Source organism: Akanthomyces muscarius, chromosome 4 (assembly GCF_028009165.1).
Source record: "Akanthomyces muscarius strain Ve6 chromosome 4, whole genome shotgun sequence".
Lineage (NCBI taxonomy): Eukaryota > Fungi > Ascomycota > Sordariomycetes > Hypocreales > Cordycipitaceae > Akanthomyces > Akanthomyces muscarius.
In genome coordinates this window covers 3230783-3258112 of record NC_079244.1, presented here as the reverse complement: position 1 = coordinate 3258112, position 27330 = coordinate 3230783, and the positions used below count along the sequence as shown (strand labels likewise).

The 27330-nt window shown below is 53.6% G+C and overlaps 9 protein-coding genes across 11 annotated transcripts; 5 read left to right on the top strand and 4 right to left on the bottom strand.

The window, feature by feature from the left end:
- Positions 1-1137: 1137 nt before the first annotated feature.
- Positions 1138-1866, top strand: LMH87_011771 (uncharacterized protein; the record flags this gene model as incomplete). Its single annotated transcript, XM_056200969.1, has 1 exon — positions 1138-1866. One exon carries the CDS (start codon positions 1138-1140, stop codon positions 1864-1866), a length of 729 nt encoding a protein of 242 aa, XP_056052767.1.
- Positions 1867-2456: 590 nt separating this feature from the next.
- On the bottom strand, positions 2457-3264 carry LMH87_011770 (uncharacterized protein; the record flags this gene model as incomplete). Its single annotated transcript, XM_056200968.1, has 2 exons — positions 2457-2751; positions 2846-3264. The coding sequence occupies 2 exons, from the start codon at positions 3262-3264 to the stop codon at positions 2457-2459; spliced, it is 714 nt and encodes a 237-aa protein (XP_056052766.1).
- Positions 3265-4113: 849 nt separating this feature from the next.
- On the top strand, positions 4114-5790 carry LMH87_011769 (uncharacterized protein; the record flags this gene model as incomplete). Its single annotated transcript, XM_056200967.1, has 5 exons — positions 4114-4175; positions 4658-4743; positions 4925-5079; positions 5194-5450; positions 5541-5790. The coding sequence occupies 5 exons, from the start codon at positions 4114-4116 to the stop codon at positions 5788-5790; spliced, it is 810 nt and encodes a 269-aa protein (XP_056052765.1).
- A 2398-nt stretch (positions 5791-8188) lies between these two features.
- On the top strand, positions 8189-11122 carry LMH87_011768 (uncharacterized protein; the record flags this gene model as incomplete). Its single annotated transcript, XM_056200965.1, has 7 exons — positions 8189-8223; positions 8310-8332; positions 8427-8465; positions 8532-8637; positions 8761-8897; positions 8953-10960; positions 11023-11122. 7 exons carry the CDS (start codon positions 8189-8191, stop codon positions 11120-11122), a joined length of 2448 nt encoding a protein of 815 aa, XP_056052764.1.
- Positions 11123-12394: 1272 nt separating this feature from the next.
- LMH87_011767 (uncharacterized protein) lies at positions 12395-13245 on the bottom strand (the record flags this gene model as incomplete). The annotated part of the gene is made up of 3 exons (XM_056200964.1): positions 12395-12845; positions 12945-13119; positions 13203-13245. The coding sequence occupies 3 exons, from the start codon at positions 13243-13245 to the stop codon at positions 12395-12397; spliced, it is 669 nt and encodes a 222-aa protein (XP_056052763.1).
- Positions 13246-14504: 1259 nt separating this feature from the next.
- On the top strand, positions 14505-15499 carry LMH87_011766 (uncharacterized protein; the record flags this gene model as incomplete). Its single annotated transcript, XM_056200963.1, has 2 exons — positions 14505-14668; positions 14737-15499. 2 exons carry the CDS (start codon positions 14505-14507, stop codon positions 15497-15499), a joined length of 927 nt encoding a protein of 308 aa, XP_056052762.1.
- Positions 15500-15787: 288 nt separating this feature from the next.
- Positions 15788-17712, bottom strand: LMH87_011765 (uncharacterized protein; the record flags this gene model as incomplete). Its single annotated transcript, XM_056200962.1, has 3 exons — positions 15788-16719; positions 16779-17395; positions 17486-17712. The coding sequence occupies 3 exons, from the start codon at positions 17710-17712 to the stop codon at positions 15788-15790; spliced, it is 1776 nt and encodes a 591-aa protein (XP_056052761.1).
- Positions 17713-22623: 4911 nt separating this feature from the next.
- LMH87_011764 (uncharacterized protein) lies at positions 22624-24450 on the top strand (the record flags this gene model as incomplete). Of its 3 annotated transcripts, XM_056200960.1 has the most annotated exons (3): positions 22624-23705; positions 23749-23807; positions 23875-23900. In XM_056200960.1, 3 exons carry the CDS (start codon positions 22624-22626, stop codon positions 23898-23900), a joined length of 1167 nt encoding a protein of 388 aa, XP_056052759.1. The 3 variants fall into 3 exon arrangements, with proteins under 3 accessions (XP_056052759.1, XP_056052760.1, XP_056052758.1); XM_056200959.1 differs by lacking the exons at positions 23749-23807; positions 23875-23900 and having other exon boundaries at positions 22624-23546; positions 23647-23656; XM_056200961.1 differs by having other exon boundaries at positions 22624-24450.
- A 532-nt stretch (positions 24451-24982) lies between these two features.
- Positions 24983-27176, bottom strand: LMH87_011763 (uncharacterized protein; the record flags this gene model as incomplete). Its single annotated transcript, XM_056200958.1, has 7 exons — positions 24983-25240; positions 25313-26175; positions 26228-26670; positions 26739-26876; positions 26939-26948; positions 27045-27060; positions 27135-27176. 7 exons carry the CDS (start codon positions 27174-27176, stop codon positions 24983-24985), a joined length of 1770 nt encoding a protein of 589 aa, XP_056052757.1.
- Between the last annotated feature and the right edge of the window lie 154 nt (positions 27177-27330).

The following is a 27330-nucleotide window of genomic DNA, read 5'->3' as shown; positions in this document are numbered from 1 at the left end:
GGAATTGCAATAAGCTGTGGTATCCCGTGGCAAAGGTAGTTTTTGCCAGGAGTCTAAGTGGGATCTCGAGTTGCACATCCCAAGAGCCGGCGCAGTCTGGGTCTAGCGCGCGCCGGGCTGGGCGGGCGGACAGACAGGCAGGACAGTGGAGAGGAAGCATGCCTGCCAAAAAGGTACGTACCTACCTTACTGGGTCTGCCCAAGCACCACGCACCTACGGATACCAGCTGGCAGTAACGTAAATAAGTGCCGCCTAGCAAGACATGGATAAAAAAAAGTCCGATACCACCAGATTTGCGTCTGAGAGCCCTTTGCCCTGTATCCACAGCGCGTCTACCATGGCACTGCATGGCTTACAAGTCTCGATACGGCAAAACAGCAGTACAAACAGTATTATTTTTTGCCTAAGGATATTTCCAGATCCAAGTTGTTCCTTTTCTTTAGTGAATTTCTTGTCTCTAACGTGTCCGCACGCCGTTATCCATGCCGGCGCTTTGTTCTTTGGACACCTCTATTACCTCAGCTGTCCCTCTCCAACAGGCACCCCACCAAGCCCGTTATCCCCTTACCCTACACATAAACTCAATTTTTCTATTCTACCCAACTGGCTGGGCGAAGAGTGAATGTTGAGCCGTTGAATGGCTTGCTGGATGAGTCTCTCTACCTCGAAACTCTAACTTGCCTCTAAAGTATCTATTTCCAGTCAAAAACCCTCTTTGCGGCTCTTGCACGGACCACACACGGCAGCCGTCACGTGTGACGGTCAGGCGAACGCCTCCACCCCAGGCCGCTGCGACTTTTCCTCGACGTAGCCTGGGCCGTAAGAAAGTCACCCGTAACATTGACCCTCGGCCAAGATCACCGAAACACCGACACGTACAGGCTTCTCACTCGCTGTAGGGGCTAGTACTCCGCGCCCAAACTTGCACCGGCGTCTCTTGATATTTCGCCGTATTTTTTGCTCGAATTTCCGGATTCAGTGCCGACCAGGCATCAGGCGGGGCATCAGGCTCTTGCTTTGCACGACCACACCAACATTCCACAGGCTCGCGTATCGCTGTCGTGGAATTACCTATACGTAGCACGCGCTGTGAAACGCTGCAGCTAAACAAACCGAAAACGAAAACGGACGCAAACATGGACTCCTCCAGGACGGCTGGCAGCAGCAAGCAGGCCACGGGGATCGAGACTCCCGAGCAGCTCCTCGACGTTTTCAAGGCTGCTGCGCTCTCTGTCACCAAGCTATACAAGACATCCGCGCTCGCCGAGACCAGGGCCCGCTCAGACGGCTACCAAGACTGCCTTGAGGACTTGCTAAGCTTCCTTGACAAGGAGAACATGGGGCTCTGCGACGGCGAAGGGTGGGGGGTACGACGATGGGCCACCGAGAGGCTTGACGGCCGCGACAGCACACTGCCGAGCACCGAAAGCGAGGACGAGACGGAAAAGGCAGCGGAGCGAACGGCCTCGCCCGAGATGACGCGGACGAGCACCGAACCCCAGCAAATAGCCACGCAGATCAAATCCGATTCACCCGCGCCGACCAGCCAGCCGCGAAACGACGAACCAACACACTTTGTCGTCCCTTCGCAGGATAGCTTCACGTTTCAGTCCGCACATCCGTACCCCAACATTGCCACGCTCGATCTATCCGACTCTCGATCTCACGATACACCCGCGTTTCCACCACGAGCGACCAAGGCCCGACTCAACGGACCAGCAACGGGCCGTCCTTTGCGCGCATCCGGACACCTGGGACGAGGGGCTGGCTCAAAGCGCCGCATCAACTTTGACGACTTTTTCGGCGGGTGCTTTGGCGGCAAGGATCCGATGAACCCCGGCGGTAAACGCGGTCGACACGCTTGAAAGTGGCTGAAAACACAACCAGCAGCAACAACACCAACAGCACCAACAAACACGTCCGATTCAAGTACATCTATTGAACATATAGTCTGTAAAGGACTGGAGAAATGACAACAGCGGCATCTGTACATGCCGGGGGCTTGCAAACATTCGCGCCAAACACCTTTTTTTAGATCACGAATACGCATCGCTCATGGAGTACTCTACCGGAAAGGGAAATACCCGAGCATCTGGCATATAAGCGGAGTTTTTTTTTATATACATCGGTACCGGGAATTTGAGGTTTTCGCGTCATGGAAATGATCTCTTCTATTTTGTGTTTAAAGCGACGAAATGAAGGAAGATGAAATGACGGAGCTGACGATCTCTACGGCGCACTACGAGCAAGGGCATGGACGGTATACCTTATAGAAATGAACGATATTTAACGTGTTAAACATGCACTGTCAACTGTGCTTAATTTTGCCCTGAAAAATGGCCAAAAGCCATAAAACAGATTCGTATACTCGTACATCATAAAATAACAGAACCTTATCCTTTCCCGGCAGATTCGCTGGGTTGAATATTAAACGATACAGCTGACCTTGACATGGTCAGTTTACAGAGGAATGCCGTGCCCTTGTCTCACGGCTTTGATCTTGGGCCTTGGCTACCGCGGCGCGGAGATGCTTGTTCTCGGCCTCGATGTCGTCAATGTGGTGCTCAAGCATCTCCATGCGCTCCGTCGCGCCCAGGACGACCTCCTCGGAAATTTTGGCGAGCCTCCACAGACGCAAGACGACGAGCAGGGAGCCAATGGACTCGGCTGGGCCGCGCAGGCTAATATCAACCAGGAAGCTGAGGACGATGATGGCGGAGTCGAAAAGGTGAAACCTGGACGAGAGGTATCTGAGGGTGGGGTGAGCAATGTCAGTGAGGACCTTGTACAAAGAGAGAGAGAGAACAAATAGCCCCTCCGGTAAATGCAACGGGAAGTTTGTACCTCCATCCAAAGGCGTATATGCACGCCAGCAGTTCAAGCATAAAGGCAGTGCTAAATACCAAGCCCACCACCTCGAGCGTCGTCGTCACCGTCACGACCCACGGCTCGTCGGCCTGGTGCGTCTCGCAGGCGATGAGCTGGATAAAGATGTTGGCCAGCAGCGTCGCGACGTCGAGTGCGACGACGCCCATGACGAGAAAGTGCTTGCGGCGCGAGGCCAAGGCGCGGGCGCAGGCGCGGCGCCATGTCGAGACGCCCTCATCCTCCATGTTGTAGCCGTCGTCGTTGTCGTAGTAGTTGTCGTGGGTGTGGCCGCCATCACGGCTGTCGTGATACGTCCCTGCATCTGCGGTAGGGTGGTTCCGCGCGCTGCCGAGCAGAGGGGCTGATGCCGCCGCCGCGGATTGCTGTTCGGCCATTGAGAGTTTTGTGTGCTTTTGTTCGGGGTGAGGTTTCGCGCTCGTGCGCGGGGTGCGGTGTGGTGTGGAGGATACAATGGGAAGAAGCAAGCAAACGGAAGCTTGTTGCTTGTGTGCTAAGATTCCTGGGGAACTGTGGAGAAGAAAGAAAACTGAGAGAATAGCACACAGACTGGGCGAGCGATCGTCAGTAGGCAGCGACAAGTATATATGTGAAACGCGCAACAAAAGTTTAGTTTTTTTGGCGTGTGCTCTGCGTCTGTTTGTCGATGGTGGCACTACTTGCCGCGGCGGTCCCCCGCCTCTGGGCGGCCCGGCACTTACACGTGACGGAAGTAACAATGCAAGCGAGAGGAGCTTAGACACCATTAGTGGTACACGGCAGTAATTCCTTCGCCGGCGCAGAATGCAGGAAATAGTAGCGGTGAAGCTTTCCCGCTGAGCTATCTTACCTCTGTTGGAATGCTCTTCAGTCGGCTCATTACAGTATCTTCGCCGGCCGTTGGAAATAGCACGCTGACGCCGGCCCCGCCAAGGTCGCAGCAGCCGGCCCGGAGAAGCCTGCCAGTGGTTGCGAACAACTTATCAGTAACACTGTATGATGAGGAACCGCGATACTCCGGTCGGCCGCTTGTAAATGAATTGCCCTTTCTTGTGTAATTCTGTTCAAAAGTCAAGAAAACCCATTCGCAGGTGCAGCCACGCGGTAGTACACAAAGCTTCAATGCGGGTACCTGTCTAAGACCTTTGATACTGCAGCATAGACAAACACTGCATCATTGTGCTTTTCTTCACTGATTCATAAGTTCAGTGATGTACCCGCAGCTCATCTCGTATAGGTATACAATCATGAGCATCGAAGAAAGGGCTGTTTTGGCGAAGGCGACGGCGACAGTGGAGATACGAGCTAGGTACCGATTAGCACAGAGAGGAGCGCACGCCGTGACAATGCCATGCAGCTGCTACATTTTATCTCACAGCAAAAATCACAGCAAAAATAAAATAACGACAACGAAAGAGGATATAGGTGTTTCATAGAATGTACCGGTTTCTAATTTTGGATTTTCTATTCGAGCTGAGGGTAGCGTATCACGGGGCAAGTCCAAGCAAGCGCGTCACTCCACCGGCTACCTACTTACAGGCGTCCGACATGGCAGTCAAAGAACTGCCCAACGCCCGCCATTGCAATGCCACAAAAGAAACACTACATCTCTTAAACAAACAGTTGCAACCTGAGGGGCGTACTCAACTCTGTGATTGATCAAGTATTCACTTTGCCACAGTCATGGCCAATCACTGATCAGTGCACGTAGTCGCCTTCTACTTTATTGACCGGCCAAACTTCGGCTCCCCACACTGTCTATTTCGCGATGCGGCCGTGATTGCGACTCAGGTTTACATCCCTCATCACCTTTTTTTCTACATTGTCAGAAACGTCGAAGGAGCGCCTGTCGTTGTGTTTGAGAGAAGAGGATTTCAGTAAGAACTTGCCCCGTCATTCCTATTCTTTGCCTTGCCAACCCACGGGCCGGGGAAGCCTTGTTTGCCACACCCAGCTTCACGCCCGTACTACGTTTTCCAGCCAAGCGCGCGTCGCAATCAGGACAGCGAGTCGCCGGCGGTACAATCAGCTTTCAGGACGCATACTTACCACTTATAGGGTCTGATTTTTCGAGCAGAGGAATACTTTTCATTACCGCCGACTTACGGAACCCCCTTCGCGAAACAACCATGTCGGAGACAACCACCAAGCCAGAGGAGCCGATCCCGGCCGCTGAGCACGAACAAGACGGCGAGATGGCGGGAACAGAGGAGGTGAGCTACGGGTGTCTCTGCGGTGTATAAATGGTGCCCCAGGGAAGGGAACGAGCGAGACAAAAAAAAAAAAAAGATCAGTATTGCTTACGCTGCCCGTTTCATTTCGGATAGGAAGAAATTTCGGCCATGAAGCGTCGCGTAGCTGAGATGGAAGAGGAGGCAAACAAGCTCCGGGAGATGCAAGCCAGCCTGGAGCAGCAGTCGGCCGGCCTCGCCGACGACAAGGAGTCTGTGGACTCGCGCAGCATCTTTGTCGGCAACGTCGACTACTCCGCGTCGCCCGAAGAGATTCAGGCGCATTTCCAGAGCTGCGGTTCCATCAACCGAGTGACGATACTCCTGGACAAGTTCTCTGGACAGCCAAAGGGGTAAGTGTATCACATATTCCGCAGTTGCAAAGATCGCGCTTCTGCTCCCCGCTCTCCCAGAATGCCTTTGTGCTAATCGCGCGGTTGCAGATATGCCTACGTCGAATTCACGGAACCCAGCCTCGTCGCGCAGGCCCTCGTCCTCAACGAAAGCGTCTTCAAGGGCCGCAACATCAAGGTGACGCCGAAGCGCACCAACGTTCCCGGCATGGGCCGTGGTCGCGGCCGCGGCGGCTTCCGCGGCGGCAGAGGAGGGTTCGGCCGCGGCGGCGGCTTCCCTCCCCGGGGAGGGTACAGAGGTGGTGGCCGCGGCCGCGGTCGGGGCTACGCGCCTTACTAGGAGCAAGGAGATGGCATGCCCGGTTCCTTGGCCGAGTGATTTAGGGGACAGCCGCATGTGAAAAGCGGTACAAACTGAGGAAGAAGGACAGGTGCGTGTGATTTTGGCTCCTGTTGTGCCAGGGTCAGCGTCCTTGTCCAGAGCTTTGAGATGGCGCCGGCTGATTTTTTAGTGAAGTGGCTTTGACTTGCTTGGCAAAGGAAATAAAGAGTGAGGGAAATACCGAGACAAAAATAATATGGATATCCCAGAGCCCAAGGATCTAAGCTGTGGAAGGCGACTGCAGGGCTTCTACCGGCAGAGTCGATTGGGCGGTTTACTTCTGGAGTTTAAGGCTTTTTATATCAAGAATAGCTCGTAATGCGTTCATTTTGTAATTTTCGACTGCATGCCTGTTGGACTGGGCAGATGGCTGTACGCACTGCGTCTTATGCTACAAGTCTATCGTGAACGGGCTTCGGCAAGGAGAAGCAGAATCGTTTCAACTTTTTGACATCAGCCACAGTACAGTCTGATCCGGCACATGCAGACACATGCTAGCTCGCTCGCGCTGTGTCGCGCGACTGTGGCTTGGCGCGTCGTGAGACGATAATAGCAGCATGCACATGCAGGTTCGCTTGGAGGCAGCCCAGGGGGAGCAGCGTGTGGTGGCCATGAATCCGAAAATAGGAACATGACGGTCGACTTGGACAAGGATTGCGTGTGTGTGTGTGTGTGTGTGTGTGAATCCCGGTTCTACGAAGAAGAGCTAAGCCCAGATCTTGCGCTTGGGAACGGTGGGACGGAATGCCAGGGGTAAAGAAAGTGAGAAGAGGGCTTGGAATCTGCGCCTTCAACAACGCAACGACACGCGCTGCAGGCTCAGCGCAGAGCATATGTAGGTGGTTATCAGTAGCGAGGTACGTCAACGCCGTCATCGCCGCGCAAGCTCGCCGAATTCGCTAGTTCAAAGTTGAGCGGGTACTATTCTGGAGAGACGAGAGCTCGGAGAAGAAGCCCATTACGAGGAAAGCTAGACTGGGGGGCGTGGCGTGGCTCGTTGGTGCCGGGAGACCGGACGCGGGCATTGCGCCGTCTGATTTTTTTTTTTGGGGTTGTTTTTGCTTATTGATGGGTTTGAAATTGTTACAAGAGGGACATGAACAGGCAGGCTCGCGAAGGGGCGAAGCACAACCGCGGGTTCGCTATCCGTGGCTTGCTCGGCGCAGCCCTGCCGCAGTGCGTGTGTCTCATCACTGGTTAGGTAGTTACAGAAACGGCAAGGTTTGGGCGAGAGAGAGAGAGTGAGATGTTTGTGGCAGGTGGCGGATTGGCTTTGGAAGGAAAAAAAAAAAGCGAATAATGGCTCCATGTCTAACTGGACGTGACAATTTCGTGTTGATTATTTATTGATGTGGTGCTTTTGGAAGTTGTCCGCGTGTTTGCTGCGCCCGTCGTCGTGGTGCAGCCATGACAGCAAGTCTGACGTCTTCGAGGCTGCGGAAGACGGGCGCTGTGCTCTCTTTGCTACGGGGAGTTTTTCTAGCGTGGCAGCCGCTCAGTACTACCAGTGCAATAGCGGAGGTGTGCTACAACTAAGCTGCCCACTTTTAAGGCTTGCCAGGTGCAATTGGTGCGCAGGCACACAGGCCTTTGAAAGGTCAAGCAGGTCAGTGGCGGTTGGCTGCTGTAATCAGCTTGTAAGCTTGCAGGCTGACCCGGCAGTCTGTGGCCGAGGGGAGGTGCGGCGGTGGCTGCTACAGGGAGGCTTCAGTGGTTTGATGGCTACAGCTAGTGGCCCAGCGTTGGCTGCTGCAGGTGCTTGGCTGGCACTGGCTGGCACTGGCTGGCAACTGTCACGGTCACGCTGTCTAGAGGCAATCTTGCGCCTGTCCAGTCCCACTGCATCACGTGCCTCAAACTCTCTCTGCCCGCAGCGTGGCAAGCAAACCAAAGGTACCTACCTAGCTACAGCGGTGGTCGACGCCCTGTAGCCCGCTATCGGATGCCCTGTTACGGGCCGGCTGGTACTTAAAAGCTAGCGCTGTTGCGCCGCTGTAAGCTCCCCCGCCACCAAGCCAAAGCCTGCCAAAGGTGCAAAGGTACCTCTGCCTCTCTCGGCCAGCGCTTGGCCAAGCCCCCCCTCCAGCCTGGAAGCGGGGGAGAGACTTGCTCGCTCTGCCAACTCGCTGCTGGCCGTCGGGCGTTGCACAGCCTCAACTTCTCTCCAGCTTGTCATCTGCTTCGCATTCGCCTTTTTCTTGTTGCTGCGTTGGCCGCCCCCCGGAAAAACGAGGCCTTCTCTTGCTCTGCCCTTTGAATCATCGACCATACACTTGCTCCGGCGGCTTCCTGTCATCATCAATCTCCATCTACGCTTGGTTCTGCAGTGCCTGGTGCGCTGCCCAGCGGGACAATCATGAGTTCGAGCCGAGCCGAGTCTGGCTTGCCTAAGTGAGTCCTTCCCGCCTCTGCTTCATCCGCATCGCCAGGATCAACCTCGAGATGCATCTTTGCTAACCGCCGCCTCGTCGCTGCAGCAAGCCCAACGTTCGAGTCACCAGTTAGTCGCCCGCACCCGCCTTGCTCCGCATTCGAAATGCCCGCGAGAGACATGCCTATCGACGGGGCGCACCCATTTGCTGACAATTCCACAGTCATTGCCGCCGATGGCCTCTATAAGCGTGATGTTTTCCGTACGAATCACCCCTATCCTCGTCTGCCCCCGTCCCAAAGCCTTTTGACATGCTGACCAGCTATAGGCTTCCCGGATCCATTCGCCGTTGCTACCATCAATGGTGAACAGACAAAGACGACCAGCGTCAGCAAAAGGACGCTGAACCCATATTGGAATGAGAGTTTCGACTTGTACGCCACGACCCTCCCTGCCCCTACCACCCCTCTACATGTCTTTCACTTTACTCCTTGCCCTGCTTTGCGCCTCTTTTTTGAAATGTAACACCTTTGTCCAACACGCTAACACACCGTCAGCCGAGCCAACGAAGGCAGCATTCTTGCCGTCCAGGTTTTTGATCAGAAAAAGTTTAAAAAGAAGGATCAGGGCTTTCTTGGTGTCATAAACATTCGCGTTGGAGATTTAATGCCAGATATCAGTCCAGACGCCGATGGTACGTTTTTGTCCCCGACTCCGTCACTCACAGTTGCTAACCTGTGACACTACAGACCAGATGATTACGAGAGATCTTAAAAAGTCCACAGATAACCTCGTCGTCCACGGAAAGCTCATCATCAACCTGTCTTGCAACTTAAGCACTCCTATCCGCAACGGACAGGGCTCATCGAGTCGCCCAGCAGCGAACGCTAGCACTTCCAACGTTTCTACCCTGTCCGCTCCGGCCAACGAAAACCGACCCGGATCTGCCATGTCTTCTACCAACGGCAACGGCCTTGGTGTTCCGAGCGGCGCCGGCCCTCCTCATCCTGCCAGCGCTGGCCCGACACCGGCTCCGTCCCAGGGCGGTCCGGCGGCACCTCGACCGACCAGCCAACTGAGTCCATTTGAGGACGCCCAAGGTCGCCTTCCTGCTGGGTGGGAGCGGCGTGAGGATAACCTTGGACGAACATACTATGTCGACCACAACACTAGAACCACGAGCTGGAACCGCCCTACTGCCAACGGTACCGGGGAAAGCCGCAACGAAACCACTCAGGCCGAACGAACCCGACACCAGAACAGAACCCTGCCCGAAGACCGTACCGGTAGCAGCTCGCCCACCATGCAGTCTGGCTCGCCCAGCAGCAGCCCCCCGCCACCGACTGCTGCTGCGGCTAGCAATGCCGCTGCCATGATGCACACTGGGGCTACAAGCCCCGGAAGTGGCGAGCTGCCACCTCTCTGGGAGCAGCGCTGGACTCCCGAGGGCCGCCCATACTTCGTCGACCACAATACCCGTACGACGACCTGGGTCGACCCCCGTCGCCAACAATATATTCGACTCTACGGCGGTCAGAACAACGCAAACGGTCAGATTCAACAGCAGCCAGTATCTCAGCTTGGCCCTCTGCCTAGCGGCTGGGAGATGCGACTCACCAACACAGCCAGAGTATACTTTGTCGACCATAACACCAAGACCACTACTTGGGATGACCCACGCCTTCCCTCGTCTCTCGACCAGAACGTGCCCCAATATAAGAGAGACTTCAGACGCAAGCTCATCTACTTCCGTTCGCAGCCTGCTATGCGCAGTCTCAGCGGCCAGTGCCATGTTAAAGTCAGGAGGTCCCACATCTTTGAAGACTCTTTCGCCGAGATAACTAGACAATCGGCTACTGATCTGAAGAAGCGACTCATGATTAAGTTTGATGGCGAAGAAGGTCTTGATTATGGTGGTGTTTCGCGAGAATTCTTTTTCTTGCTTTCACACGAAATGTTCAACCCCTTCTACTGCCTCTTCGAGTATTCAGCCCACGACAACTATACTCTGCAGATCAACCCCCACTCCGGCATCAACCCGGAACACCTCAACTACTTCAAGTTTATCGGCCGAGTTGTTGGCTTGGCCATTTTCCACAGACGCTTCCTTGATGCATTCTTTATTGGTGCTCTGTACAAGATGGTTCTGGGTAAAGCCGTCGCCTTGGCCGACATGGAGGGTGTCGACGCCGATTTCCACCGTTCGCTGCAGTGGATGCTCGATAACGACATCTCGGGCGGCATTCTGGAGCAAACATTCTCCACTGAAGACGAGCGCTTTGGCGTCATGACCACAGAGGACCTTATCCCTGACGGCCGTAACATTGACGTTACCAACGAGAATAAAAAGCAGTACGTTGACCTCATGGTCAAGTGGCGCATTGAGAAGCGCATTGCAGAGCAGTTCCAGGCGTTCAAGGAAGGGTTCCATGAGCTCATCCCTCATGATCTAATCAACGTCTTTGACGAGCGTGAGCTGGAGTTGCTCATTGGCGGTATTGCAGAGATTGACGTGGACGACTGGAAGAAACACACCGACTACCGCGGATACACCGAGTCGGATGAGGTTATCCAAAACTTCTGGAAAACCGTACGCTCCTGGGACGGCGAGCAAAAATCACGTCTGCTACAGTTCACGACTGGTACCTCGCGAATTCCCGTCAATGGTTTCAAGGATTTGCAAGGCAGTGATGGTCCTCGTCGCTTTACCATTGAGAAGGCCGGCGAGCTTGTCAACCTTCCAAAGGCACATACCTGGTACGTTTTACTCATTCTGATCCGTCGAACTTTTAGTAGAGATGATGGCTAACAATGTTTAGTTTCAACCGTATCGATCTGCCCCCATACAAGGACATGGAAACGCTGCAGCAGAAGCTGACCATTGCTGTTGAGGAGACTATGGGATTTGGCCAAGAGTAAAACGATACGCTCCAGACATTGATGAAGCGAGTTGGTGTTTCCAGTACGGGGATCTCCTCGTCTTGTTTATTCCTGGTTTGGTCCCGGCTATCCGTTTTCTCCCCCTGGCGACTTGTCTTTCTGTTCTCTACGCATACAGAGTTCTTGCATTTGGGTATTCGAATTTTGTTTGTTCATATTGGTTTGAAATGGTCTTGAGACCAGGTTATGCTTGGCGCCGGCGGTCATTGTTCTAGTATGAAAGCAGCCGTGAGCTGCCAGCGAAAAAAAGGCCGAGTTGGAGAGCGAGAGAGAAAGGCCAAAGCGTGTTGCGAGTTGCCGACATCTTTACTGAAACATGAAATAGAATAAGCAGGATGAGCGGCGGGGTGCTCTGACATCAACTGCACGCAGGTGTATGAGCGGAAAGGGTACCAACTGTTGTTGATTACAAGGTATGCTGGGCTGCATTCTGGGTTTCAATCTTACCCTCTTCCTTCCCGCTAGACAATAGAATGGGTTCTTTTTTCTTTCTTTCGTTCCTCCTTTTCTGCCTTTTTTACATTTGTGAGATAACGAGATTGGACAAAAAAAGGCAACTGACGATGGATTGTTGACCATCGTCAGAGTGCGCCTGTATCGTTTCTACTGTTTTTAACGCTTGTTAATGACTATCTCCTTTGTTGCTTGTTTATCCTGGTATCTGTTATACTGTCGCATTGTCCCCCGCATACATACAACTACTCTAGTACTTGGGGCCCTTAGTGAGCTATGCTTTCTCCTCTCTTGAACCTTCTCTTGTTCTTTGCATCGTGACTGGTCCACCTACATCAACACATCGCTGGAGAGAATGGCGCGAATGTTTGTTGGAATTTTTGAACTTGTACAGTATATTTAGCAGACCGCTCTGCCAGATTCTACCAGTTTAAAATAGAAATAGAAGTTTTGGGCCGAAAAAAAAAAGGACACATAGACCCAAGGGAACCGATTCCCGCCACTTGTACAAAGGAAACAAAAACGATAAAGTGAGAAGATTTTTTTCAACTCGTGACCGCTTCTCCCCGTCGTTGGCACAGGCAATAATTCTAAATACACAGGTTACCCCTGCCTGGCCACACATGCGGTAGTAACAGCAGCATCTTACTCGAGAATACAGCCCACGGATGCATATTCATGTACTCTCTACACAACCCAGATTTCTCCAACCCTGCTCCCAGAATGCCCTCGATGTGCTTTTTTGGCGACTCTTTCGTAGATTTTTGTTGAGATTTGGTTTGCAAGAGGCCCAATCGTCTACCTGCGGTACCACATGCGGGTGATCTTGGTGTTGCGCATCTTGCGCTGGAGCTGGAAGATGCCGTACATGAGGGCCTCGGAGGTGGGCGGGCAGCCGGGAACGTAGATGTCGACGGGGACGATGCGGTCGCAGCCGCGGACGACCGAGTAGCTGTAGTGGTAGTAGCCGCCGCCGTTGGCGCAGCTGCCCATGGAGACGACCCAGCGAGGGTCAGGCATCTGGTCATAGACCTGGCGGAGGGCGGGCGCCATCTTGTTGGTGAGGGTGCCGGCGACAATCATGACGTCGGACTGACGGGGCGAGGCTCGGAAGATGATGCCGAGGCGATCCTGGTCGTAGCGGGGCGTGGAGAGGTGCATCATCTCGACGGCGCAGCAGGCGAGGCCAAAGGTCATGGGCCAGAGCGACGACTGGCGAGCCCAGTTGGCAATGACGTCGAGCGAGGTCCTGTTTGTTGGGAGGTGGCAATCGGTCAGTGCGGGTGTCCATCAGGTCCGCAACGGGTGGCGAGATGAGCGGCGGCAAAAGGAATTGGCAAACACGTACAGAGCGTATTGAACGACACCCTTGGTACCCTCCTCACTGCCCAGAGGGACTTCCTTGCGGGCCTTGGCGAGGCCCGTGGCACCGCTGTGCGGCGTCAGCGTGGTTGCGTCTCGTTTCGAGCTGGTGGAAAGCGCGGCAGCGGCACGGAAGGGAACCATGGCGGTCATGGGCTTGGCTGCATCAATCAATTGCGTTAGCGACCCGGCTCCAGCCTGTATACTATAAATTCGACGCGAGGGAGATTTTGGGTAGACGTACCTCGCAGGGCCATGGCGGCCGCCGAGCGGGTAGAGGCGAGCATTGTGGTGGCGGATTCGAGGCGAAAATAACAGGGCGGAACCCCGTTGGGAGACTTTTCGAGTGTGGCGAGAAGGACAAACTGCGTGAAGGAAAGGGTAATGCCCTTGAGAAATCGTCTTCCAAGCAATTGAATGCCGAAAGATACGAGACGAAGAGGATGGAGGGGGCGGAGGCAAGCCGGCGTTGAGGTTGAGAGACTGGAGAGAGAGAGAGCTTCCCGGTTGTGCGGACTGAGGCCAAAAGATGCGCTCCGGATTGCAATGGGGACTCGTGGTTTGGTATTGTCGACGCTGTGATTGGCTGGATTTATGGAGGCGACAGCGAGGTTTAACCGGGTGAGGTAAGCCACGGCCAGATCTACCCTACAGCATTGATCGTGACATAGTGCGAGGGAAAGCGATTCAGATTTCGAGTAGACAGGCCAATATGGGCTGGCGAGGCCATATCACTGCTAGAAAGGAGCAACAACAGCCATCAGAGAAGTGCTATGATGATAGTACGACCTGAGCCCATCTGGAGGAGTAGGCGGGCGACAATCCAGTTCTCCAGCGCGGGGAGTCTGCCAAGTTTCAGGGTAAAGGCTGACGTGAATGTCTCTTTTGAAATTCTCTTTCATCATCAATCGACAAGATATTCAGTCCTATCTACCTGCTTGAAAAAAAACAACTGCTACATAGCTATCTCATGTCAATTACAGGCGGCTTGGCTGGGCGTTTACATGATCGGGCAAGTTCAGCAACGCACCGTTGGCTTGAGACAGCTCTCTCGTGCGCTCTGCTTGACAATTTGAACCTGCCGCATCAGAGAGCAATGCCATACTCGGATATCAATCATTTCTTAAAACAGCACTTGACCGTCTTGAGAGAGAAAACCCACCGAGACTTGGCTAGGACGAAGTGCCGCCTCCGTGTCCCACCCCGTCGGAATGCTCCATTGTATAAGCTGCGACAGTGCAAATATGTGGCGCTCTATTAACACGCCGACGTGTACAGGCTCCAGGGTCTGCGCCGAGGAACCATTAAAACATCATCTTATCAGATTGATTAGCAGGCGCAATTTCCACGGCAAAGCTGAACTTGGGTCCACTGGCGGTGGAGCGAAAGCTGCCAAGCTCGTGGAAGAATTCCGGCAAGCGAATACAAAGGCCTTGCGACATCGGAATCACTCGGCCACATGCGGCTCTTGCCGAGCAAACAGACGCTCAGCACCAGAATTATGGAAACGTAAACCCTTCACATCGTTTGCCCTCACTCTCACATAATGGCGGTAGAGGTGACAGCGAACAGGCAGGGATACCTGCAAAACACCAGCGAATATATCGCACGGACAGAAAGAGGCGATTTCCTAGTGCAGGTGGCATGGCCCTTGTGCTGGAGCGAGGAACGTGTGCGGCCAGAAGATGACACCCGGCCGGTCTCCTCGCTGTAAGTGGCTATCCCGTCTTTACCAGTAAAATGCAACACGCCTAACCAGGCTTGGGCTGCGGCTATAGGTATCTCGTGGATGGCAACGCATTCTTCTTCACAGCAGTGGACATTACAAGGCGCCTGGAATTTACCCACAACTCGAGAAACGTGGTTGTAGCTGTCGGCTACCCCAAGTCCAAATGCATCTACGACTGGCGGAGGGGACCTGATCTCACACCGCCCACTCCCGATGGCCAGTACACTATGCCTCTCGGCCAAGACGGAAAATCGAGAACAGATCTGTCGTTTGGCGACGGCGACAAGTTCCTCGACTTTGTCCAGAACCACGTCATGGCACATGTACAGGACAACCTGTTCCCACGTGTGCCTCTGCGGAGCGGACGCAAGGCTCTCTTCGGCCACTCCTACGGCGGCATCTTTTCCCTACACACGCTGTTTACCAGAACCGAACTCTTTGACTTTTACATAGCCGCGAGTCCGACAATCTGGTGGAGCGACAACGCCTTGGTTAAGAATCAGGAAGCTGAGCTTCATCGTCGCAAGGATCCTGTAGATCCGGCTCCGTCTTTGTTCCTTACATGGGGAGATTGTAATGACGAGTTGGAGAAACGACAAGATGAGTCTGAAGAATCTTTTCAGAAACGGAAAGCCATTGCGGAAGGAAAAGAGATGAGGGAGAGTGTGGCTTCGCTGGTGAACCGCTTACAAGAGTGTCCAAGCGTAAAGGACATTTGGACCTGCCACTTCCCGGATGAAGATCACTGCAGTGCGGCGGTAGTAGGCCTTCAACGAGGCATGATGAAATTCCTTGTTGATATGAACCAATAGGATAATTGTGCATGCGGAAAGTTTCTTGCATTCTTTAATCTCTGACTTTTGCTCTTTTTTTTTTTTTTTTTTTTCGCCCGTCTCCTTGGGACACCAAATGTGAGCAACAAGAAGATGGACTGTCACCCAAACGAAGAGCTGAAAGCCACTGGATTATATTTGAAAATTGTCATGGTGAATTGCTTCAACTACAGCTTTTGCAGTAGTAATTACAAGGCATGTGACTACTCTATCGATAGTGTGTACATTTTGAAACCGAACTCAGCTCGTTGATGGGTAATGGTTGCTCTACAGCACATTACCCTTTGTCTGACTCATCTTCTTGACATTGATATTTTTAATCATTCCGACCCAAACAAAACCCAGAACCATGAATGCCGTACCGGCAGCCAGCATCCTAGGTTGGGCATAGCCGTACGACTTGACAATGGCATCACGCGTAGGGCTGCCCCACGGATAAGCAAGCTGCGCGGTATAAGTCGAATAGATGGTCACAAGGTTCGGCAGTTCGGACGCGGGCAAGTTCTTCTCTAGCTGTGGGTAGAATGTGTTTGTCCAGATCGCGCCCGAGATGGCACTGCCAAGTGCACCGCCTATGCCACCCATGGAAAACAAGAGGGAGAATGCGGACGCAACATGCTGATGGTCCACGACAGAAAGCACGGCGAGCTGGCAGCAAAGGATGAAGACGCTCCCAGAGGCTGAGAAGAAAACCTCACACATGACAATGTAGCCAATGTAGCCTCCAGGTTGGCGAAAGTGAATCATGAGCCCCAGACCAAAGATGTAAAGGGGGACGCAAACCCACAAAATCCACTTGAAGCGACCAGTCCAGCGAATGAGCCAGCCTGTGAGGAAGAGGAAGATGAATGCGCATGCGCTAAAGGTGTTGGCGACGTAGCCTGCGGTGGGTAGGTCGACGTTGTACACTACCATCAGGAACGGCTGAAGGTAGCTGGCGTAGCAGTAGTAGGAGATTTGGTAGGTCATGTTGAGCAGGCAGGCACCGAGAATAGTGCGGTCGCCGAGGAACCTTTTGCTCATAAACGGCACCGGTGCGACAAGGCACTCCCAGAGCGCAAACATCACCAGGACAACAAAGCCAACTACAATCATGGCAATGATGTACGGGGTGGACCAGCCCTGAGGAGCGGTCCGAGCTAGAGTGAAGGGGAGCAGAAAGACGACGAGTCCGCCAGCGAAGAGAAACACACCGAGCACTACAGATCAATCATCCATTAGAACCTCGTAAACGTACGCAGGGAAAGAGTAGACTCACGGTCAAACTCGGTCATGAACCACCATATGTTTTGCAGGTTGATCTTTCGGCTGGTCCTTCTCTCTGTAATGATGCCCTGTTTCTTCGCTTTGCGCAAGTTCCAAGCGAGCAAAAGATAGATTGGCAGCGCGAACACCGGCACGACAACTGCCCAGCAGCCATAGCCCCATCGCCAGTTGACCTTTTTGATGAACTCGGAGGCAATGTTGGGGCCGGCAAAGGCGGAGATGAGCGCGGGGGACGAGGTGAAGGCAAAGGCCAGCCCTCGATTCCGCAGGTTGGTCACGTCGGCCGCCAGGACGTCCCAGCTATAGCTGAGGCCGTTGAACCCGACCGCGTAAAAGACGTATCCGGCGCAGTACGTGGGCAGGCTCTGGGAGGACGCCAGGACGATGATGCCCAGGACGGCCAGCGACATCATGAGCAGGAAACCTTCTGCGCGTCCCCAGAGATCGAGCGCCTTGGCCATGGGAATGTAGACGGCGCTCCCCATGCTGCCGGCCACAATCTGAATAACTGTGAGTAGCGAGGACGCCGCAAAGTCACTGGTCGCAAAGGGTGTAAGGGCCCCGATGGTGACGCTCTTCATGTTGTTGGCCAGGGTAAGGAACCAGATCCTATCGGGGAGTAGGGGTCAGCTTTGGTCTTGGACTTGGCTTCATGTTTCTCGGAGACGTTGGAGACAGGTGACGGGCGGAAATGCATACAGCACCAAAACCAAGTAGAGTGAGCTTCTGCTCCAAGCCAGAGTCACGGCCTCGATCTTCTCAACACCATTCTGGGCGTCTTCACTCGGCTTCTCCTCGTCCTTGGTGAGCTCGTTTGCGCTATGCACCGGTTCCTTTTCTGCCGTGGTGGAAACGGCATTTGGGTCCTCGGTCTCAACATCAGCCTTTGTTCCGATGAGATTGCGGAATCTGCGGATTAGTGCCATGGCTGCGAAAGCTGACTATTGAACTGGCGGAGTGATGGGACTGAAGCAGGGTGATTAGATCTTTCAATCTCTCAACTGCCAGATCCTCATGACTTTATACATGCACCGATGCCCTTTGTTAACCAGAAGACGCGGCGCCAAGAAAGAACGAAAAAAAATTGAGTACCGCGCAAAACCAAGAAATGGAGAGGCCCTTTTAGCATATATTTAGTGGCAGAAGTCATTTGGAAGGCAAGTATTTCACAATGCTGCTCGGCCTCCGCGCTAAATCCGCCGAATTATGATTAATTTGCGACGGCGAGGGAACAAGACGCTATAGATCGGCGGTTTATTTTCCATGCTATGGAGGCAAAGCTCAGGACCAAAGACCCCGGATGGAGATTTGGTATCCATCAAGGCTGTCTATTTCATGGACCTAAGCCCGAGGGAGGATCAGATAAGCAGACATGTCGCGACATCGGCCCTCACGGTTATTCGTGGCTAATTTCTGGCGTGCCCACCAACCAGCCCCGTTCTGACAGGTAAAGCTTTTTACTTGGCTAAACCCCTGCGCCAAGCCAATGAACCAGCGGAGAGGTGAGAAAAGAAATACAACTCTGCCAAGCTGTGCCGCCGGCAGGCAACAAGGGTATAGGAAAAAAAAAAAGAAAGGACGAATGCCGCGGTGGGCAACAGTCGAACCAGTCCGAGCGTAACTCAAAGTTTGCGACTGAATCACGTTTTTTGCTCTTCATCTTATCTCCTCGAGATGAACAAGCTTGTCTTGGATGCCGTTGCATCGGAACTAGGACCGAGACTAGAAGCCGATAACCGAATACTGTGGCATGAAGTGGCGTTGCGCTCTGTACTGTAGTGTAACTATATGGAGGGCTTGTCAATTTCGGCGCGAGGCTTTTGAACTATATATTATTCAAGAAACAATTAAGACCAAGAGACGAAGCGGGCAGATTCGGCCTGCGGAGCACGCATCTCGAAGACTGGCAGCCGGCTTGGTCGTTAGTCAAAGGCACAACTACATGGCGGTTGTCTGATGGTGCTACTCACTTGATGCGCTTCAATTTTTGTTCTAGCGAAAAAGTGGAAAGCAATATGACCAGAGAAGCATTTTAAGCTATCCACTTCTACGCGAATGTGTACTATCCACCGGCACTTGAGTGGCTACGTGGCGTGCGTTGAACAAGATGCATAACCCAACAGCAAGGCCGGCTGGCAAGGACCCAGCCTTGCCAGCTGATCTGAAACAAAACTCCAGGCTTGATATTTTAGTGCTTTATGTATAGAGATGCCATTATTTTGGCGTGCTTTAAACCCGCTTTTTACGAAAGCGCGCCGCCTCTTTTCGGAGCTTCATTGCTTTTGTCACTCCCCTTTTACACGTGTTACGCGCCCTCTATTCTATTATTGGCTAGTTTTGAAGAACTTGTCTCGGCTACAGCTGTGGATGAGTACAAAGTCCACTCCGCAGTCTGTTGCTCCTTGATCGCGCTGACGGTGACTTTTATTATAGATTAGGGTAAACTGGGCTAAATGGATTAGCCCCCTATCTTTTTGTGGTCTTTTTTGGGCTACTACTATAAATGGACTGGCCCCAAATCCGATCTAGCATACATGATGGGCTAGGAATTCTTAGTGGTTTGAAAGCCAGCCTATAGGCCAGGATCTGGTAGTGCCTAGAAAGCTGGCAAAGCTGGCCCATGGGCCAGGAATTCCTGGTGGTGCCTAAAAAAAAGATAGTTTGCTACATCCTGACCCGAGCTTAACAGGCACGCAGACCCCTACGTGTCTACTAGGGCAAGAGGCTTAGGATATCCTTCGCAGACTCCGCCAGGGGCCAGATGTTATATAACACCTAAACATACACGGGAGGGGCCCCACGCAGTCAATCTAACCTAACTTGGCTTAAAAGTATTAGAAGAGAGTCTTGTGAATTGCAGTAATTATGCGGGCGCGCTGGGGAGCATCATCACCCTCAGTGAGCGGGATGAGCTCCTCATAAGTTCTAGCCAGCTCGATAAGACATGCTTCGGCACTATCCGAGTTTTGAATGAGGGCCTGCGCAAGCCGGCTAGCTGGATCATTAAGATCCGACTCACCAATAGCTTGACGAGCCGACTGCTTAATAGAGACGCCGTCAAGCACCAACGCCGTGAGCAGAAGAAGGAGCCTTTGTTCGGCACGAGAGACAGATGGCCAGAGCGGCAGGAGCACGTTAACCTGACTTACAACAGCGTCTCGAACCTCAGGTCCTACCGGTCCAGCATAGCGCAACTCGTAGTCCCAAAAATCAGCCACATTCTGCTGGCAACCGGCTATGAATAAGGTGTAAAGCAGATCAAGGCGCCTTTTGCCTAAAAGCTGAGGCGCTGAAGCTATACTGGCAATAAACCTCATTGTAGGGGCTGTCGCACTGTAAATGCTTTCTTGATGGGTAACTGAGCTGCAAAGTTGCTCGTTTGCTTCATTCCAGCGCTCATCGTTCGAGGCAAGTGTGTAAAGAATTCGGGGGATATCAGTCGCCTTGCCGTAAGCATGATCTAATGTAGACCAATCCACGTCTTCCACTCCTTGAAGGGTTATTGGCTGACCTGGACCGTCAGGCAGATCCTCGTCCACATCCTGCTTAAAGGGCACACGCTCCGAGGCTCGTGCAGGATAGGACGTCAGTACCTCCAGTCGACGTGTAGAAGCTGTCTTTGCATCGACTCTATACAACAAACCGTCTCGATTAAACTTTTGGACGGACATCGTTGTGTTGGAGAAGTGGATCTTCCAACAACTGGCTTCGCCGCCATGGCAGCGCGCCAGGTCTCGCAAGGCCTTCTCTTCCATGGCTGCCCACCATTCATGGTCCTTGTCTGGTTCTGGATCGACGACCAGTGAGAACACAGCCCACAAGCCCTCGGGTTCAGAAGTGTCTGGTGACTCTTTGCACTGCTTGCTTTTAGGGCCCTTCTTGGGATGGCCGACGACCTCACGGACTGCTACCAATCGATGGCCACGATGTGCAAGCGCTAGAGCCACATCTTCTGCTACGTGTTTCGTTGGTACGGTGACTTTGTATTCCCTTGCTGGTGGTTTATTAACCATAATGGCCTGGGCTTAAATAGGCCTCGGCGGGAACCAGAGTAGGGGTGCTCAAGTATGACGATGTCAAGGAAGAGGATTCAACGAGATGCAATGTAGCATGAGCTGGTTAGGGAGGCAGCCTAAGCTTGAGACTAGTGTTACGGACCAGATGTTGCGAACCAAGATGCACGCAAGGCAGATGGGGAAGCGGCCTAAATTGGTGCCCCCTCCACCGCCTTCTCCTTCGGGCAATCTGCCCCACTCTCAGCACATGCCGCTTTATAGAATTCTATAAGACCAGGCCGCCACCTTCCAACTCTCTGCTGAGGCCATAATGCGGATCCCTTTTTCCGCGTTTGCGTTATGATAATGCGATTAACGAGCCGGTCATTGTTGCTTCCGTCCTAACTTACGTTTCGCATATAGCAGTCAATATAGCATATCAGCCTCGTTTCTTTCCCGTAAGAGGCTAACAACATTACTTATGCTCTTTCTTTATAGGTAGCAGTCTAAGTGAGTCTATACATATATTGTCCACAATAATGCTTGCCTTCTCTAGCGGCCTACAAGAGTCTAGATATAGCTGCACAGCTCGTCTACTTTGAAATATGCGCCGGTTAGCGACTTTCGGATGCATATTATTCTGTTGACTTGTCAACGTCAGCCTCTTGCCTCAGGGCAGAACAATAACCGGGAATAGTATATGGCAATCAATCGAATTTCTATTCCGTACATAAAAGAGTACATTGTATGTGCAGCGTGGAGCAAGCAAGGCCTCGGCCGGCTATTCTCACCCCAGCCTCCGTCGCGGGGTGCATCGCGGCGAGTCATGGTCTTTTGACTAAAAACCTGGGTACCGAGCCACACAATCCCATTGTGGCGTGGAAATGCATGATATTGAGAGAGACCAATGCTGTCTACCTCTGTTGGCGTTGCGGCCACTCTTTTTCTCTCGTTGCTAGCTACCAGTACGCTTGCGCCCATGATCACCCGCGCATTTTCACAAGTACCTAGGTAGTTACAGGGTTGACTTGTCACTTGAGAGGATCCTCATCACGAGTCACCAACTACAACTTTAAAGTATCGAGGAAACAGGCCCAAATCTGAGTCGATATTCTTCCCCGATGCGATTCAACGCTGAAACGCTTTCCTCTGCGTTTTGCATCTGGATCATGGCGATGAAACTTGCACCAACGAATTGTACTGGTACTGGTACTGGTAAGCGTGACGCATCTTTTGCCGCCAAAAAGCGCCACCCGAGTCCACACACAGCCTTGGCACGTTGCGGCGAGCGAGCTTTTCACTCGCACATTGTTGGGACGTAATCAAAATACTTGCACCCCCCATGTCGCCAAGCCAAACGGATTGCGCACTGCTGCTCTGGGGCTTCTCAGAACAAAGGGGATCTGCCACGTCGACTCCATAGATAACACACCCCGTGCTAAAGACTACCACACCGTGCTGTCGTGTAATGATTACGTTGCTTTACGTTGCTTTTCTACCCGTTTACCCATTTGCGCAACGGTCGACAGAAAAAAAAAAAACCGTTGACTACTCAGCAAAGCCCAACCCCTAAAGCAAAACTCAAACTACCCCGGTTCCTGGTACAAGTGGTCCCCTGTAGCTATTCCTGGCACATTTATGAGCCAGGACCTTCGTCTAATATATGCCAAGCCAGGTTCAACTTTTGCCCCCCGCTCTCAGCCTTCTCGTCTTCCTGTGTGACACTCCTTTTTCTTCTCACGCAGGTTGAGAGAAGATTGCAGCCGCAGCTGTTTACGATGAATTAACTGCAGCAGCATCTTGCAAGGTCTGCCTGTACGCGCGTCCGCACTCTCTCTTCCCATGCCCACCACCATGGGGCAGCTCTTGAATCCAAAGGGCTACCCTTCGCGCGTCGTCTATCGTTATGCGCCGGTACTGCTTCTCTTCGCCTTTTGCTACGCCGGCTATCTGCTATGGGACGACTCTCGGATTTGGGGCAAGGCCAGGGCGCGCCTCCCCATCGCATTCGACCCGACGCATCCCATCAAGAAGCTCATGATTGACGCCCGAGAAGAGCACGAGGTCACCCTCGAGACGAAACGCACATATAATCTCACGGCGACCGCCGCGCGCTACCGAGAGCTGCGTGGCCGCCATCCGCCGCCTGGCTTTGACAAATGGGTCGAGGCTGCCGTCGCCGCCGACGCCATACTGGTCGAGGAATACTTTGACAGGATATACAAGGACCTCCGCCCGTTTTGGGGCCTCGACGCCGCGACGCTGGCCAAGCGGGCGGCGGCAAGCGACTTTGCTGTCAAGGTGCGCAACGGTACAGTCGCCGTGCGAGGTCTTGACAAGGATTGGGTGCACTGGCTAGAGCACTGGTCCGGCCTGGTCAAGGAGTTTGCCGAGCACATGCCCGATGTCGACATGCCCGTGAATATGATGGACGAGCCTCGTATCATCGTGCCGCATGAGACACTCGACGCTCTTGTCCAGCAAGAATCGCAAAAGCGCCAACTACAGCCCATCGAACAAGTGAGCACCAACTACACCGGCCTCCAGCACATTGACGACTCCAACCCCGAACCTTATGATGCGCACTGGCTCGGACCCGACAACGCCTACTGGGACTTGGCCGTCAAGGCCTGTGCCCCGGGGACGCTCGCGCACGGCGTCCCCGCGATCCGCGACTTCACCCCGGCCGCCGAGGTCCCCGACAACTGGAAGCCCAAGTACTCGTTCAAGGGCTACGTCCAGAACTGGACGGCCGCGATCGATCCGTGCGAGCAGCCCCATCTGCGGCAGCTGCACGGCTCCTTTGTCGAGCCCATCAGCATCTCGACCACCGAGGAGCTCATCCCCCTCTTTGGCGGCTGCAAGCTGTCCCTGAACAACGAGATTGTCATCCCGGGCGCCATGTACCTCACCGACGAGCTGCGGTACTCTGGCGGCGACACCCACGGCCCGGACTGGGAAAGGAAGCGCGACGGCCTCGTGTGGCGCGGCGTCGACTCCGGCGGCCGCGCCCACGACAACAACTGGTACCACCTGCAGCGCCACCGCCTCGTCGAGATGCTCAACGGCACCACCGTCTCCCGCGTGGAGCAGACCGGCGAGCGCGCCCTCGCCTTTGACCTGCCCCCCGCGTCCATGTACCCCAGCGAGCACCGCGCGCAGGGCAGGCTGGGCTCCTGGATCGCGCGCCTCGCCGACGTCGGCTTCACCGCCATCTGCTTCCCCGACGGCTGCGACTTCCTGCGGCCATTCCTGCGCGCCGCGCCCAGCGTCGACATGGCCACGCAGTACGAGTACAAGTTCCTGCCCGACGTCGACGGCAACTCATTCAGCGCGCGCTTCCGCGGCTTCCTCCTCTCGACGAGCCTGCCGCTCAAGGCCAGCGTCTACGCTGAGTGGCACGACGACCGCCTCGCCCCCTGGGTGCACTTTGTGCCCCTCGACAACACCCTCCAGGACCTCTACCCCGCCCTCGAGTTCTTCGCCGACGCGTCGGGGCCGGGCGACGCCGCGGCCCGGTACATTGCCGAGGAGGGCAAGGCGTGGGCCGAAAAGGTCCTCCGCCGCGAGGACATGCGCCTCTACGTCTGGAGGCTGCTTCTCGAGTGGGCGCGCGTCTGCGACGAGAACCGTGATTCGCTTGGTTTTGTTGACGACTTGACGGGATAATGTTGCCAAGCCAAAAACAAAAAAAAAGAAGAAAAAAGAAGAGGAAAAAAGGCGCAAAGGACGCAGGCTAGATAAGGGCCGGAAAAGCGGCGTTTTGTATATTATGGTTCCTGCACCATTTTGTTGTGCTGATATATCCCGAGCTTCACGCAGAAGCCAGAAGCAGGCGCTGTACAATTTGTTGATTTTGGCATGATGAAGGCGATGTGGACAGGTGTTTTTTTTGGTGTAATTTAGCGGTTTTCTTTGGGATCTATGCATAAATCTGTCCTGCCCGCACGGTTGCCTAGGTACATACATCATTGTTTGCTATTTGGCCATTCTGCATCACGTTGGAAAATCGTTGCCTGACAGGCTTAATGTCATGCATTGTTATTGATGTCTCGTCCGCTCTACTCCTTTCTAAAGACTTGTGAAATACCACGCCTCCCATGCAAAACTTTGCTCATTTTAGTAATTCATTCCCGCATTGTATTATATGCAAGCGTGTATCACATTCATACTGCTGCCCGAGTGTCGAGCGGAACATTGCTCATAGCTGCAGATCCGACAGTACCGATTTGGTCGGCCCGCCCTTGAGGTGCGCCGCCGACCCCTTGTACAGACTCTGCCAGATAAAGGCCTCGCTCAGGAGCAATTCAATGTCCTTTTCCGTCCAGCTTTTCGTGGGCAGGCTCTGGAGGAACATCATAACCTCCTGAAAGTCCATCTTGACGAGCTTGTCGGACCACTTGACTAAAAGTGCGGCACAAACGTATAGGTGGAACTCGGAGAACCCTTGTTCTTCCGCCTAGTGAGTCTATGTTAGTCGAGCACAAGCGCTAAAAGGTTGGTGAAAATGTGAGACAGAGCGTCAACCTACCAAATATGTATCCCACATGCGAATCGTGTTCTTGACACTAATCTCTCGCATCAGAAGACAGTTCATCCATCGGAAACTAAACTGGATAAACTCCACGCCTTCTCTTTCGAGATGCTTGGACAAGGTAGAATCTATTCTGGCAGTGAGGTCGCGCAGAGCAGTCACTTGACGCTGAATGCCTGGCTGCGCGACGATGTAGTGATCCTGGATGCCGTCCAGCAGTTTCGCCAGGCACCAGTACGAGTCTGCCTCCACAGCGTCTAGTACCGGCCGTGGCAGCTGTCCCGGGTCCATGCCGGTGTCGACATTTGGGTCGGCAATGTAGAGACCCAGGAATGTCTGCCAAAACGGCGTTACCAGATCATTGATGCCCTGGACGTATCCGCTCGCAGGGTGCCGCACGGCCCAGACGTACAGTATCCGCTCCAGAGAACGCTGCGTTGCCTCATAGCTGTACAGTTCAATATGTGGGTTGGTACGGGGCACATCAATGCTGATTTGGTGCCATATAGCTTCATCTAGGCCACGAGACTTTCCCGGCGTGCTGCTCGTTCCAACTCGCTCAAAGGCCTGCTTCACTCCGTCTAGGTATTCTTTTCGCTTTCTCTCAAGCGTCGCAACTCGTCGTTCGCTATTCGTCGGCAGGTAGCTTAGCAGGAGCTGCCATGTCATGGCGCGAACCTCTTCGGGAACTCCTGACCAGGCCAATGCCCGCAAGTCTGGTAGTGATAGTGAAGACGCCTGGAGTAGTCGTTTGAACTTGTTTATTCGTGTGATGCGAGAGTTGATCACATCCGCCTCTTTTGATGTGGCATTGCTAGGGACAGAGGGGTAGTTTATCAGGTGTAGCGCGTTGGCGGGATCTGATGCTCCTGGTTAATATCATTCAACTGGGGGCATTATGAGCCAAAATACCTTTTAGAATGTCTTTGTATTGCGGCCTTAGAATCTTTCCCTCACTCTTACGTGGCATAGGATAAGAGGACGCTGGCCGTTCAACTGCAATGTCTGCACTGTCAGACGGATGCCGTCCATAACTTCCAAATGAATTGCTGAAGGAATTTGGCGGCGGGCCAGAGCCGCCTTGTTGTTGAGCCGCCATCTTCCGACTTCTTCGCTTCATATTGGAGAGACTGGGCAGTCCAAAGTCGTCGCCATCGTCATCGTCGTATCCCATCTCATCTTCTTCGGTGTTCCAGTCGTCATTTGTGTTGGAGAGGAAGTTGATGTAGCTTTTGAAGGGCGGCGACTTGCGACCAGCATTGTTCTTCTGGGGTGGAGAGGATTCGTTAGGACGCGCCCTTGAGGACGAACTCGACGGAGGCGTTTTGGGTCGCGAGGAAGAGCTCGAGGCATTGCTGTGTTGGCCGTTAGCAATTGGCGGCGTAGGGCAGCGTGTCTTGCACCAGCGCGACAGAGGACCTACATAGCATCAAGTTTCAGCATGTCGGTATGCGAATACGACGCTCCAATGACAGCATTGGGGTCGCGAGCGACCGGGGCCGTTACACTTCGTCTAGAAGCATTTCTTTCGAGCTGCGGTCGCCAGAATGGTGATGGGGAGCTGTCAGCAGGTCAGCCGAGCATGTTCAAGAGGCGGCCAGCGAGCGGGGCGGTTGAGCATACTCTGATCGATCTGTACAAAGACGAGCAGTTTGGTTAGCAAGTATAAAATCGGTATGACCTCGCCACAGCAGCCTGGGGCAATCGACAGCTTCGGCAGCGAACGTACCAACTTGGACCATCTCCTGCGACAGCGGGGTTGTCAGTGGCCGAAAGAGCAAGCTTCTGGGCGCTGAAAGCCCAAAGATCAGCGACTTACTGAATTCGCGGGCTTCTTGCCGCTTCCTGAAGATGACCACATGTTTCACGAATACGATTCCATGTAATTCGGTCTGCGCCTCATCCTGTGAATCAGTCGACGGCTGAAGGGACGGCCCAGGCGTTCAGCGTTGAAACAGAGTGAGGATGCAGTCCGCCAAGTAGCACTGTTGAGGTACAGTGAGTGTCACAGTGGC